We start from the raw sequence: 12,763 nt of genomic DNA on the forward strand, positions 1-12,763 counted from the left end.
GGTTGCAGACGCTCTTAGAGGCCTGGTTTGTTGCTGTAACGAGCTAGGCTGTCTGCTAGGGTGGCTCTGCCTCCCCTCCCCGAGCTGACCCCCTTCCTGTCCTCCGCGCGCAGGGGATCGGTTGCTACATGTTCCGCATTGACGACTCCGAAGTGGTGGACGCCACCATGCACGGGAACGCGGCCCGCTTCATCAACCACTCCTGCGAGCCCAACTGCTACTCCCGGGTCATCAACATCGATGGCCAGAAACACATCGTCATCTTCGCCATGCGCAAAATCTACCGGGGGGAAGAGCTCACCTACGACTACAAGTTCCCCATTGAGGACGCCAGCAACAAACTGCCCTGTAACTGCGGCGCCAAGAAGTGCAGGAAGTTTTTAAACTAGAACTTCCGTCAGCTGCAAGGGAGCCCTGAAGGGCCTGGGGCGAACCAAAGCTTCGAGTGAATCCCTCCCCGGCCCCGTTCGGACGGCACGGGGAGGCCGGAACGAAGATGGGCTGGGCTCCGGGACCCGGCTGGCGGCTGTGTTTCTCTGTCAGAGTCCACATCTTCATGTCTCGCATGCGCACACTTACTTTCGTGAAAGACGCGGGCGACTGGAGAAGACCCTCGGCGTGGTTATGTTTTTGCTATTCTCATTTCCCCCCCGCCCCCGTATTTGTTTCTCGGTGTGGGGCTAATGCGCGGGAGAGGGGAGGGGAGGTCGGCCCAGGCCCAAGCGTGGGGGAGCGACGGCGGGTCCTGTGTCTCTGTGTCGCCTGGCTCGGTGTGCTGAAAGTGGGGTTCTGCTCCTTGTCCGAGGGCCGTGCCAGAAGCTCGGTAGCGCAGTGCTTGAGTGAGCTTTCCTCCTAGGGAGAGACTGCACCCCACCAGCCAGCTTCCCCGAGGGCTGTGCGTGTCTCTGGTTCCTCGTGCTGTGCGTCTGCAAAACACTACCCGTGAGCCGGCTGGTGTCCTGCGTGGCGCGGGGCCGGCGGCGTGGCGTGGCGCGGGGCCGGCTGCTCGGGCGTCATCTAGGGAGAGCGGAACGGAGCGGCCCGCGCGTCGGCTGAGGAGGGTTTGGCTAGCGCTTCGCTCTGCGATCCCTGCCCGAGCACAGGGGGATTCCTGGCGTTCTTTGGCAGAGAGAGGGCTCGTGCCAACAGCCCCGGCGCTGTAAACCTCTGTGAGCAGAGGCCTCCTTGCAGCAGCGCCCTTCCTCGCTGGCTCCGCACGAGGGAAGCTGTCCTTGCCCGGCCCTGCCTCCAGCAGCTGCCCTCCTCCTCTGCCCCGCGAGCTGAAGGTGCTTCCACCGGCGGTCTCTGCCGCCGTGGAGCTGGTCCGAGGGACGGACGGACGTCTGTAGGGAGAGACGGGGAGCGAGAGCCGGCCCCGGGGCTGGCCACGTGCCGCGGCAGAGCAGGAGTCGGGCTCGGGCAGAGGCTCCCACGGGATCCGCTCTGCTCAGCCTCGCTGCGGAGCGTCCCGGGGCCGGGTGGGGACAGGAGGGAGCCGCCCTGTAGGCAGGCGCCTGTCGTGGTCGGTGTCCCGGGGGTAGGCACGTCGCCTTCCCCGAAGGGCACGGGGAGAGGCACCACCGTGGAGCGCGAGGTCTCCGCAAAGGCCCGGCCGAGCGCTGCCCAGGCTCCTCGGCGCGGCGTCCGGCAGCGCGTGGGAAGCCCCCGGGCGATGGGCATGGCTGAGGTGGCTGCCCTGGAGCCGAGCCGGTTCCAGCGAACCGGAGGCCGCTGCCTCCTCCCGGGCGGGTCTGCTCCACACCTCGCAGAGACCATCACAGAGAGGTGAAAAGCCCCAAGCCTCGCAAGGGACGACATTGGATTTTACTCTGTTCTGTTTACAGTTTAGTATTTAAGGTTTTATAAATGTAAATATATTTTGTATATTTTTCTATGAGAAGCACTTCATAGGGGAAAGCACTTATGACGAGGCTTTTTAAACAGTGGTATTATCCTAATTTAAGAGAATCTCTTTTTAATGAGTTTTTTATTTTCATAGGACGGTTATAGGAAATACCTGGCTGGACAGTCCGATCCTTTCTCCAGAGGGGGGGTACACTTTTTTTTTTTTTTTTTTTTTTTTAATTTTTTACTCTTGTTCTGCCTTTTTGACTTCAGTAACTGTTTCCAGGAGGTTTGGCTGGACCTTAAACTTTATTTACCCACCAGGATGGGGGCAGGAGGGGGAATTGCCCAGCTTAGGAGGAGTTTGACTCTGTCTGAAGGACTGTCTGAGGCGTGGTTCTGCCTCGCCCCGCGCCGGCATCCCGCCTGTATTTAAAAAGGTAAAAGCAGAGAGACCCAGCCCTCGGTGCCTCTCTTGCCAGGGGGCTGGGCCGGGGCGCACGCCTCACCCCGCAGCCTCTCTCCCGAAGGCAGATGAGTGTTTCTGTGGAGAAGGGAGCGCGGAAGCCCCGTTGGGGGGCCGGCGGGGTTGACGGCTGCTCTGACACCGGCAGTCGGTGGGGCAGGGATGGGGGCGGCTGCTGTCTGCCCCGTGCTCGCGGTGGGCCCCCAGACCTGAGAACGAAGCAGGGCGCTCGGAGGGTCGGGAACTGCCGGTTTCCTTTCGTTATTGCACTGTGTGGTGATTATTTGGTGATGACTGTTGAAAGAAAAGGCAAATTGACGCTGCATTTGTTACTGAGATGATGTGATGCACTGACAGTTTGGGACGCACATACCTTGAGGAGGCTGCGGGGCACGTGCCGGGGCACCTCAGCCCCGTGGCCCCGGCTGCTCGCGGCCCTTTCCCTTTCCCGTTGCTGACGGCAGTGCCGGGGGACAGCCCTCGCCTCGGCCAACCCGCCCGTTTACCCGGCTCCACCGCGTTCTCTCGCCGGTGCCGCGGCCGCGTCCCGATGAGGCAGGAGGATCCGCTCCCTCTGCCTGGCTGCGGGAGGGGGCTCCGGCTGCGGAGCGCTGCCCAGAGCCACCCCGCGTAGGGAGAAGCGGGGCGGTGGGGTGGGGACAGCGGCGTGCCCCGGGGCCCCCCAGCACCGGGCATCTCTCCTCCCGCGGGCCCGGCTGCTGCCCGCTTTGCTGCTATCCCCGTCGCGGCTGCCTGGGTGGGAGCCGCTGTGGCCAGTGAAACTGTCTGTACCCCCGGGGAGCCGCGCGGCGCCCGGCGGCCAGCCCGGGCCCTCGGCAGGGGCCGTGGCAGCGAGCCCTGCCGCCCGCCCGCCGGCCCTCCACCCTGTCGCGCCCGGGCTGGCGGCCAGCGCAGCGCGGCTCCCCCGCGTATGAATGTATATTTTATAAGGACTGACGCAGATCTCGGTATCTGAAAATACTAAAAAAAAAAGAAAAGGAACCTTCGGGCGTTTATTTTTCTTTGTACAAACCGACGTGTTGTTTTTCTAAAGGAAAAGCGGGTCATTGCAAAGGGCTGGGTCTCTTTTCTGTCTGGTTCTCTCTCATTTCAAAGCAATACCAGGTTCTTCAGCGAGACGGTCTTTGTGCAGAATCATGCCGTTCACACCCGTACTACTGGTCCACTCGCGCCACTCGCAAGTTTGTTTTGTAACTATAAATACGATATATATAGGAACTACTATAGTAACGCACCGTGTAATGAAGCCTCGTTCAGTATCGGTCCATGGCTTTTAATTCTCTTAACACTATAGATAAGGATTGTGTTACAGTTGCTAACGGCGGCCGGGAGAGCCCAGGCCGCGCGTTCCCCGCCGGGCGGCAGCACCGGGAGCACCGGGAGCGCGCGGCGCGGCCGTCCCGGCCCCCCTTGTTACCGGTCAGTCCTTGTACTCCTCGGTTTCCTCCTCCTCTTCCTCCCGTTTTGGTTATGAGTGTTGGGGTACCACCTGCATTTGGGGAAAACAAACGTGCTCTGTGCTTTCCTGGTATCTTCTTAACGAGGTACAGTAGCTTTGTCTATCGACCGAGAACTATACTTGTGGTGTTTCTTTTATTGAACTTAACAGTCTCTTTAGTAAATACAGGTAGGTGAATAATTGTTTCAAAAAAAAAAAGAAAAAAAGAAAAAAAAAAAGCTCTGCAAAGGCAAGGTTATGTTCTAGAAATACATTTCTTGGCAACTTATCATGTATAACAAATCTCTTCTTTTTTTTCTTGTGTTCTTCCAAGCTTCTGGTTGTTTTTTTTTTTTTTTAAAAAAAAAAAAAGAGGAAACGTGTCTAAAGTACATCAGTGTTAACTCCCTGTCACAGGGAAGAAGGAAATACTTTAATAGTTTAAAAAAAATGCTGAAAGCTCTGCAAAAGACTGAATGTAAAAATAAAAAAGTGTACATAGTTGTAAAAAAACAAAAAAACAAAGGAGTTTTTAAACATGTTTATTTTCTATGCACTTTTTTTTATTTAAGTGATAGTTTAATTAATAAACATGTCAAGTTTATTGCTGCAGAGGGTTGCTCTCAATTTCTTCCTGAGGGTTGAGAAGCTGCTTCCCCCGTGTCGCCACTGCTCCTCCGGGGAACTGCCCAGGGGACGCCCGAGGGTGTTCAGGGCGGCTTTGCTGCCCCCGGACCGCGGTGAGGTTTTGGCGGAGCCGCGCTCGGCTGCGGCTTGTCGTGGTGGGTGTGCGTGGGTCACCTTGGGACGCCGGGGCCGTCCAGCGGGGCTGTGGCCGGGCGGTGGGGCCTGGCGCCGGGGCTGCGATAGGACGGGGAAGGGCGCAGCGGTGCCGGCGGTGTGAACATTAACCTGCCGGGGGCCGCCCGCCTGCGCCCTGCAGCCCGTCCAGGGGGGTCCTGGCGCAGAGGGCACCATGGCCACGGCGAACGACAGGGCCGTCCTGCAGACCATCTTTAACCCCAGCACCCCTTTCGGGGATATCCCGGGGCTGGACGAGGAGGAGGAGGACGCCGTGCAGGACGAAGGTGAGGCAATGCTGCCACAGGGTCTTGCTGGGGAATTGGCAGCTGGGTCCTTGCGCCACCACGGGGCAGGTGGGCAGGGGAAGGGGGCAAGGGAAGGAGGCTGGACCCTGGCGCTCTGCCCTGCGCCTGTTCCCACCCTGGGACGGGGGGCTGTGGGGTGTCCTGGTCCCGGCCAAGGGCTCCCCTTTGCGCTGCCGCAGGGGAAGCCTTTACGCTGGAGCTGCTGGAGCAGGTGCGGGACCTGGAGCTGCAGGGGGTTTCTGCCGCCGAGTCGGGAGACGTGAGCACGGCGCTGGAGAGGTTCGGCGAGGCCGTCCGCCTGCTGCCCGAGCGCGCCTCGGCCTACAACAACCGGGCCCAGGCCCTGCGGCTGCGAGGGGACGTGGCAGGTGAGCAGCGCCGGCGCGGCCAGGTCGTGGGTGGCTCCCAGCCCCTTCAGCCCCGCGGTGTCCCCAGCCCACCCCGACGCCCCTCTCTCCCCGGCCAGGCGCCCTGCGGGACCTGGACGCGGCCATCCGCCTGAGCCGGGGCCGCGGCCGTGCCGCCTGCCAGAGCTTCGTGCAGCGCGGCCTGATCCACCGGCTGCAGGCTCGCGAGCAGGAGGCCCGGCGGGACTTCGAGCGAGCGGCGCGGCTGGGCAGTGCCTTCGCCCGGCGGCAGCTGGTGCTGCTGAACCCCTACTCGGCGCTCTGCAACCAGATGCTCTGCGAGATGCTGGGGCGGCTGCGCAACCCCGGCAGCACCGGGAGCGAGTGAGGCGGGCAGGAGGTGGGCAAAGCAGCGCCTGGGCTGGGCATAGCTGTGCTCCCACGGTGGCCCAGGTGGGCACATCCCGGCTGCCGGAGAATCCCGTTCCTCCTTCTCATGGCTGACAGCCAGGGACGGGAAGTACCGAAGTGCCTTGCTTTGTCTCGGCTCTGCTCCACCCCCAATAAACCTCCCCGTGTTCCGGCACTCGGGCTCTGGTTGTGGCGTTGCGGGCGGTCGTGGCGTGATTCCTGTGTGTGGGCAGCGCGGGGGTGCGAGGCTGGGCTGAGCCCCCCGTGCTCAGAGGAGAGGTGGGGGGCACGGGGGTGTTCATCCCTGCCTCACCTGGGTGGTCTCTGGCTACTCTCCTGTGTGCCACACCAGGACCAACCCCGCTGCCGCAGCGGCTGCGCGCAGCACCAGCCCCGCTCGGGGAAGGCGGCTGCAGGGGCCCGGTGAGAGGGATGCTCGCAGCCGTGCCGGGGACCGCCCCTGCGCCGCACGCCGGGGCCCGGGCGCAGAGCCGCACTGCGGGACAGGCTGGACGCGGCGGCGGTGATGCTCCAGGTAAGGTGCCGCCTGGCCGTGTCCTCCAGCCCTGCTGCATGCCGGGATGCCGGGGGCCCAGCGTGGGGACAGCCCCGTGTCCTTGCTCCAGCTGCCTCTCTCCCAGCGCTGAGCGCAGCCGGCGTGCCATGGGGTGTCCCGGGGGCTGGCCGGGGGCTGCCCTCGCCCGCCTGCTGCTGCTGCTCGGTCTCCCGGCGCTCTGCTCGGCAGGTGAGGCTGTGGTGGGGGCTGTCACTCTGCTCCGGCAGCAGGACCCCGCTGCGGCTCTGACGCACCGGGGCTCTCCGGCAGGGCTGGGGCCGCTGGGCCCCACCATTGACGGGCAGCCGCTGGCAGTGTGCACGCTGCGGGAGGAGGAGAGCCGTGCCTTCACCTGCCGGGCCCCCCGGCCGGCCCCCGGCGCCGCGCTGGCGTGGTACCTCGACGGTCGGAAGCAGGAGGCAAACTGCTCGGCCGCGGGCGCTGCCAGCACCCTCACCCTCACCGCCCGGCGCACCGACCACGAGCTCAACTGCTCCCTGGTGGACACGGCCTCTGGGGAGACCCACAACGCCTCCGTCCTCCTCGACGTGCAGTGTAAGGTCCGCAGTGCTGGCCCTGCCCGGGCCAGAGGTCTGGGGAGGGCGCGTGGGGCCGCTGCCCGGCCAGAGTGGGACCGTGACCCGTGTCCGTCGCAGCCACAGCAGGGCAGCACCTCAGTCCTGTGCAAACATGTCTGACTTGCGCCCCTGGCGAGGCAAATCCTGCTCCTGGCTGTGCCGCCCCGTCCCCAGCTGCTGCCTGTCCCTCCTCCCCGTCTCACTGCCTGTGTTTGTTGCCCAGATAAGCCAGAGATCCTGCGGGCAGATGCTCACTACCGGGAGGTCGAGGGCGCCGGGCTCCTCCTGCTGCTCTCTGTGCTGGTGCAAGCCAACCCACCCGCCAGCGTAACCTGGGTGGACCAGGACGGACTCGTGATGGCCAACGCCTCGGAGTTCCTCCTCCTGGGTGCCACGCGCTACCCGGGACTGGCCAACCACTCGCTCCGCGTCCACCTTGGCGGCACGGCTGGCAACTTCTCAGTCAGCGCTGCCAACAGCGTGGGCGTCACCACCGCCTCCCTCCTGCCCCCAGGTAGGTGTCACCCAGGGGTGGGTGGGGAGCAGCGGCCCTGCAGAGGGTGCTGAGAGGGCCGCGCTGCCCGTGCAGGTCTGCTGGACACCCGTGTGGAGCTGCCCCTCCTGGGCGTTGCCATCGGAGCAGCCCTGGCCCTGAGCGCCCTGCTGAGCCTGGGCTCCTGTGCCGCCTGCCTGGCGTGCCACCGGGCTGAGCCGGTGCCTGGTAAGGGGCAAGCGGGAGGGAGCAGCCCGCTGCACCAGGGCTCCTGTGTCAGCAGCTTCGAGCACCCGCAGCCCCGGGCCGCGCATCTGCTCCGCCAGACCCGGTCCCTGCCGCCCGATCTGCGCCTCGGCGACCTCGCGCCAGAGGCCGGAGGTAAGATCCTGAGGTGCTAATGCAGAGGGACACGTGGGTCACACGTCCTGCCAGAGCGAGGGCTGGACATCCCGGCTCTCGCTTCTTTCCTTCCCTGCAGCTTCCCCCAGGGCTGCGGGAGCTGGTGCCAGGAGAGATGAGAGCGCCCTGCCGGGGCTGGAGAACCCCGTGGTCCTCAGCAAGCTCGGTGAGGGGGCGCAGGCCGGCGAGCGGCCTCCAAAGCCGTGCTGCAGGGACGCCGGCCTCCACGGCTGCCCCAAAAGGTGACGGCAACGAGCTGTCTTTGTCCTGCAGGTTTCATCCAGCTCCCGGGGTCCGGGCGCATCTACAAAGTGCCCAGCGTGAGCAGCGACGAGATCTGGCTGTGAGACGCGGCGCGGTGCCCGTGAGCCAGGGCCGCCCGGCACCAGGTACGTACCAGCCTCTGGAGAAGCGCAGCTGAGGCTGCGGGGAGGCCGTGCTGGGTGGCGGGCGCCAACTAGCCCCGGCCACACGTTAAGCTACGCACCGCAGGTCTCGGTAGCTGCGCCGTTAGCCAAGGCGTGTTTTTACGTAGCCCGTCCGCTTTACAAATAGACTATTATAATGAAAACGCACCAAAGCTGTTTGTAGGCAGGCTCTGCCAGGCTGCTAGCGCTGCGATTCCTCCCGGGGTAAGGCCAGGCACCAGCCTTGCTTTAGCAGGTTCGTGGCCTGCTTGCTGCATGATCCTCCCTGCCCCTGCCAGAGCTGCGGCAGGCGGGCGGGCAGGCAGCGCGGCAGGGGCTGGCGAGAGCCGTCCCCGCAGCAATAAACTAAGCTCAAGCATCCGTGTGGTGCCGCGCTGGTTATTTCTCCGTGGCAGGAGCTAAGGGGCTCGAGAACAGAAAAAGCGGCTCAATAATACGGGGCAGGGGAGATTTGAGATCGCCAGGTCAGAGCAGGGAACGCACTGGGCAGATCCAGGTGTCTTGTCTGAGCACGGAATTTATTCCCGCTTGCTACAGCACATGCAGCGTGTGCTCGAGGAGCCTCTGCTCTGTGGCCCCTACGGCACAGGGAGCCTGTCACTGGGAAGCGCTGGTTTAATGGTGAACTCCCTCGGGACAAGTCAGAAATGGAGCGATCAGGCAGCTTCCGCAATCGACGTGATGAGTAAAGTCCTACTCCGTGAGCGCAGAAGAGCTCAGCAGCGCGGGTAAAACCAGGGAGGGTCTGCAGCGCCGCGCGTCGCTCCACAGGCTTGGGCCAAACCTCCATGTCCAGCAGCAGACGTTGGTCCAGGAGAGGAGGGTGGAACGTGCAGCTTTAGGTAAAGCTCAACACTTCTGCGTCTGCCGCCTGTGAGGGTGGGTTGGATGGCGGGCTCCCGCCCTTCTTCCCGTCAGGCAGGGGCTTGAAATGCTGCAGGGGAAAGGGTCAGGGTCAGGGCCAAGACTGACTCTCGTTAGGCAGAGCGCAGGCGCGCACCCGAGAACGCGAGCGCTTCTGCTCTGTGGGAGCTGCATGCCCAGCAGACGCCCTGGCTTTGGTGGGAAGAGCGTTCTGGGCTTATGCTGGCCCGTCAACGCGGCGTCCCAGCCCCGCGGCACGTCAGAGGCTCCTTGTGTAACACCGAGGCACCAGGGAAATGAGGAGCTTCGCAAATGTTCTCTGGACCCTTTGTCGTGCCCCACCAGCCCTTCACAAACACCCGCGGCGCAGCGGAGCAAGGAGAGAGACCCTGTGCAATGCTTCCAGCTGGGCGAGCAGAGCCCGTCTGGAGCTGCGTACCTGCGAGTTCTTGAACTCCGAGTAGAGGGAGAAGAGGACGTGCAGAGGCTGGATCCGACTCTTGTACACGGGGATGTCCAGGATGGCTACGAGCGAGAGAAGCGTGTGAGAACGCCTGGGCTGCACCTCCCTGCCCGGAGGGCTGTAAGGAAAGGCTGAGCTTCCTGCAGCACGCTTGCGGCTTCAGCCCCGTGTCCCCTGCTTACCACAGATCATGTCGATGTACTCGGCCAGGTCACAGTCCATGTCTGCAGTCGGGAGGCCCACCTGGAACAGAGCAGCTGTCACCTCTGCGCCCGCACGGCCACAGCCCGAGAGCACGCGCCGATCTCGGGCCGAGCACAGAGGCTGCCTGGGCAGCAGCCGGGAACTCGGGCACTACGCTGCTCCCCGTCTTCTGGCAAGGGAGGAATGGCAAGTGAGGAGCAAACGTGGACGGGCTGGGCTGCGGGCAAAGAGCTCAAACCAGAGCAGGAACCCAGCTGGCACGGGAGGTGCTTTCTAACACCACGCACTGAAATAACTACTTACAGCTCGGACAATGTACCTTTCCCAAGAGCTCCTCAAATTCTGGTGACCATTCCTGCATCAGGGTCTCGATGTCGGGCATTGGCCTGCCAGGGAAGAAACGAGCAGAAGCTTCAGCATCACACACCACTGACATGGCTTCCCACTGCCGGACTGCTGTCAGGGGACAGGCTCCCTTGTACCCAGCGGAGAGAGCGCCGCACCTCTGCCGAGCGTCAGCGGGGCCGTTGTTATTTGTCAAAACAAGCCCCAGCTTGCCAAGGTGCAAGTTCTGCGTGCTAGATGTTAAACTAACTCAAGTGACGTAGGGAAAGAGGAGCGCAGAGAGGGAAGCGAGTGTCCTGTGGTAGGACTACCCTGAAAATCAGCACGTCTTCTCCCGCCCGGGGAGACTTTGATGGTTTCACTCAGCGCTCCTGGACGTTGCTACCAGCCTCCCGCTGACCCGAGCTTACGCCGCACGAGGCAGAGCTGCCCTCACGGCTCACCTGGTGTAATGCACCGTGGCGGGGGGCTTGCAGCGGTGCAGCTCGCTGATGCTTTCGATCCAGCTCTCAATGGCTTTGGGGTTCTTCTCCGCGTTCTCCAAGCTCTTCACTTTTATCTGCTGCTACAAACAGAAATAGAAACCTGGAAGCACTTGGTGGTGTTTCGGGGCTTTTCTGCGAACCCTGTGTTCGCTCCCCATTAACCAGGCGCTCTCTCTTTCCTAGCTGCGCTACACCAAGAGATGTCTGCAGACAGAAGAGCAGCTGGGAACCAAAATGCCGAGTGAAACCAGGTATTGGCAACCAAAAGGAAACAAAGCTTCAGCTGAAGGAAACAGGTCCAAAGTCTGTACCCAGACTTGCATGAAGCAAGGCTTAGCTCCATTGCAGTTTAAATCTACAGGTTAAAAAAAGTTGTTTTTTTCTGCCTTTAAAGCCGTTATCGGTTGCGCTGCAACGCTGCAGTCGCACAGAGACAAAACAGAGAGTAAAACGCGATGTTTTTGCTACAGGCAGCGCGCAGCAGGTGCCTCCGCCCTCTCCACGACTCACTGTGATGTTGTGCTGCTTGGAGTTCTCCGTCAGCCAAAGGGAGAGCACGGTGGGATCCGACTGCTTGGTCGACGGCTCGTCCAGGACCAGCAGGCCGAGGTTATCGGGCTTGCCGTCGGGACGGGGAACCTGCAGGTAAACACAGACCCTATTTCCTACGGGAGTCCAAAGCAGGGACTACTTTGTGCAGAGCCTCCCTGCAGTTTAAAAATGAGGCCCTAAAAGGAACAGGCAGGTGTGCTCTCCTGAGTACAAGTTGTTAGTACAGCCGCAGCCCTCGCAGAGCGGCCGCCTCTGGCCCGTACGGCCTGGCCGCCCCTCTCGCACAGCCGCCACGCTCGGTTCGGGCTCCGCGGCGGGAGGTACGGAGGAGCCTGAAGCAGCTGTACCTTTAAGAACGCGTCAATGTCGCCCACGGCGGGAATAAAGTCTGGGATAAAAGGCTGCAGTTTGTGCTCGATCTCTATTGTTTTGGGAGTGTACCTGGAAGAAAACACCGCAGCGCGGGTGACAACTGTTCTGCAAAACCTGCCACAGCAACTGGTACCAAGGAGAGGCAAGAGCGGGCTACAACCCCTTCCACTCACCTCTTGATGTACTCGAAGAGTTCTTTGATTTCAGAAGATACTGGCAGGTAGTCATAATCTGCTAGATCGAGGTCACTACAGAAAGGAAGAGAAATGCAGGCAAAGATGAACTTGTGGTACGTTCTGTACACGCGGGAACTGGGACCCAGCTGTGCCGGACAATTATGAAGGAAGCTGAAATGGTAAGTACTCTGTCCCCTCGTAAAAAGACTTCTGGCACACTAACAACACTCTTGGCCCGTGTTTTGCCTTAGGCCTCCCAGCCAGAAAAAGCACTCAGTGCTGGCCAGTTGCTTGTGATTATAGAGACTTGTCTAAGGGATGTCAAAGGGTGGATAAGCAATCTGCACAAAGGCAGGCGTTAGGACAAGAACTAGGGGGGTTTGTAATGGCTGTGGAGTTGAAAACAGTGGAAAAGGAGAAGGATCAGCAGGAGCTGAAGGATATGTTTGAGATGTTCCTTCTCCACCACTTGGGTACGATGACCCGATGACTATGGCCCCACTCGCCCTCGCGGGATCACCAGCGTCCTGGCGGAGCAGACAGGGCCCAGACGGCACCCGTCCAGCACTGGCGCCCAGCTCCGCCGGCCGGTAGCACCACTTACCCCTCCAGCGCAGCCCCGTGCTCCTCTGAGTCGTCCTCCGAGTCACTCTCCGAGGAATCCTCCTCCTCCGAGTCCTCATCGTCGTCCTCGTCCTCGCTGAGGGCGGCAGGACCGGCCGAGCGGGCCGCCGCCTCCTCCTAGGCGAGAAGGACCGGGCCTCACCGCGCCGCCTCACCGCGCCGCCCCTCCCGCCGCCGGCCCCGCGCCTACCTTGCCGCCGCTGCGCTCCTCGTCGCTGCTGCGATCGGCCGCGCCGCCGCTGGCCCCGGGCAGCCCCGGCCGGCGGGAGCCCCGGGGGCGGCCCGCGCTCCCCGCCCGCGGCGATCGGGCCCCGGTAGACCACCCCGCCGCGCCGCCCGCCTCCTCGGCCTCCGGCAGGTCCAGGCTCTCGTCGTACGGCTGGTTCTCGACCAGGCGCGTCTAGGAAGAGGGGCGCGGTGAGGCGGCGGCCCGGCCCGGCGCGGCGCGGCGCCCCGGCCCCGCTCACCTCCAGCGCCCGCCGCTCCGCCATGCCTCCGCCCCGCCCCGCCGCCGTCGCCATGGCGACCCGCCCGCCTCGCTCGCCCGTGGCCGGCTAGAGCGGCGCGGCGTCCGCGGCGCCCCC

The 12,763-nt window shown here is 62.7% G+C and overlaps 4 protein-coding genes across 5 annotated transcripts in view; 3 read left to right on the top strand and 1 right to left on the bottom strand.

Annotated features, from left to right (window-relative positions):
- The window catches only part of KMT2A (lysine methyltransferase 2A), a 44,071-nt gene extending 40,902 nt beyond the window's left edge, over positions 1-3,169 (top strand). The window contains 1 exon segment of the mRNA XM_068418476.1: positions 114-3,169. Coding sequence (XP_068274577.1) covers positions 114-389 — 276 coding nt within the window. The 3' untranslated portion in view covers positions 390-3,169.
- A 1,577-nt stretch (positions 3,170-4,746) lies between these two features.
- TTC36 (tetratricopeptide repeat domain 36) lies at positions 4,747-5,614 on the top strand. Of its 2 annotated transcripts, none has more exons than XM_068418457.1 (3): positions 4,747-4,879; positions 4,942-5,247; positions 5,346-5,614. In XM_068418457.1, the coding sequence occupies exons 1-3, from the start codon at positions 4,747-4,749 to the stop codon at positions 5,612-5,614; spliced, it is 708 nt and encodes a 235-aa protein (XP_068274558.1). The 2 variants fall into 2 exon arrangements, with proteins under 2 accessions (XP_068274558.1, XP_068274559.1); XM_068418458.1 differs by having other exon boundaries at positions 4,747-4,858; positions 5,059-5,247.
- A 686-nt stretch (positions 5,615-6,300) lies between these two features.
- TMEM25 (transmembrane protein 25) lies at positions 6,301-8,013 on the top strand. Its single transcript, XM_068418421.1, is given in 6 exon segments — positions 6,301-6,748; positions 6,850-6,935; positions 6,937-7,285; positions 7,361-7,645; positions 7,746-7,823; positions 7,940-8,013. Coding segments are annotated over 6 exon segments (1,320 nt in total).
- A 611-nt stretch (positions 8,014-8,624) lies between these two features.
- On the bottom strand, positions 8,625-12,697 carry IFT46 (intraflagellar transport 46). Its single transcript, XM_068418378.1, has 11 exons — positions 12,647-12,697; positions 12,370-12,579; positions 12,160-12,296; positions 11,553-11,627; positions 11,355-11,448; positions 10,966-11,094; positions 10,414-10,535; positions 9,945-10,011; positions 9,604-9,664; positions 9,398-9,483; positions 8,625-9,028 (listed from the first exon to the last, which is right to left on the bottom strand). Exons 1-11 carry the CDS (start codon positions 12,668-12,670, stop codon positions 8,933-8,935), a joined length of 1,101 nt encoding a protein of 366 aa, XP_068274479.1. The 5' UTR covers positions 12,671-12,697; the 3' UTR covers positions 8,625-8,932.
- Between the last annotated feature and the right edge of the window lie 66 nt (positions 12,698-12,763).

The sequence above is a fragment of the Nyctibius grandis genome, chromosome 25 (assembly GCF_013368605.1).
Source record: "Nyctibius grandis isolate bNycGra1 chromosome 25, bNycGra1.pri, whole genome shotgun sequence".
NCBI classification, from domain to species: domain Eukaryota; kingdom Metazoa; phylum Chordata; class Aves; order Nyctibiiformes; family Nyctibiidae; genus Nyctibius; species Nyctibius grandis.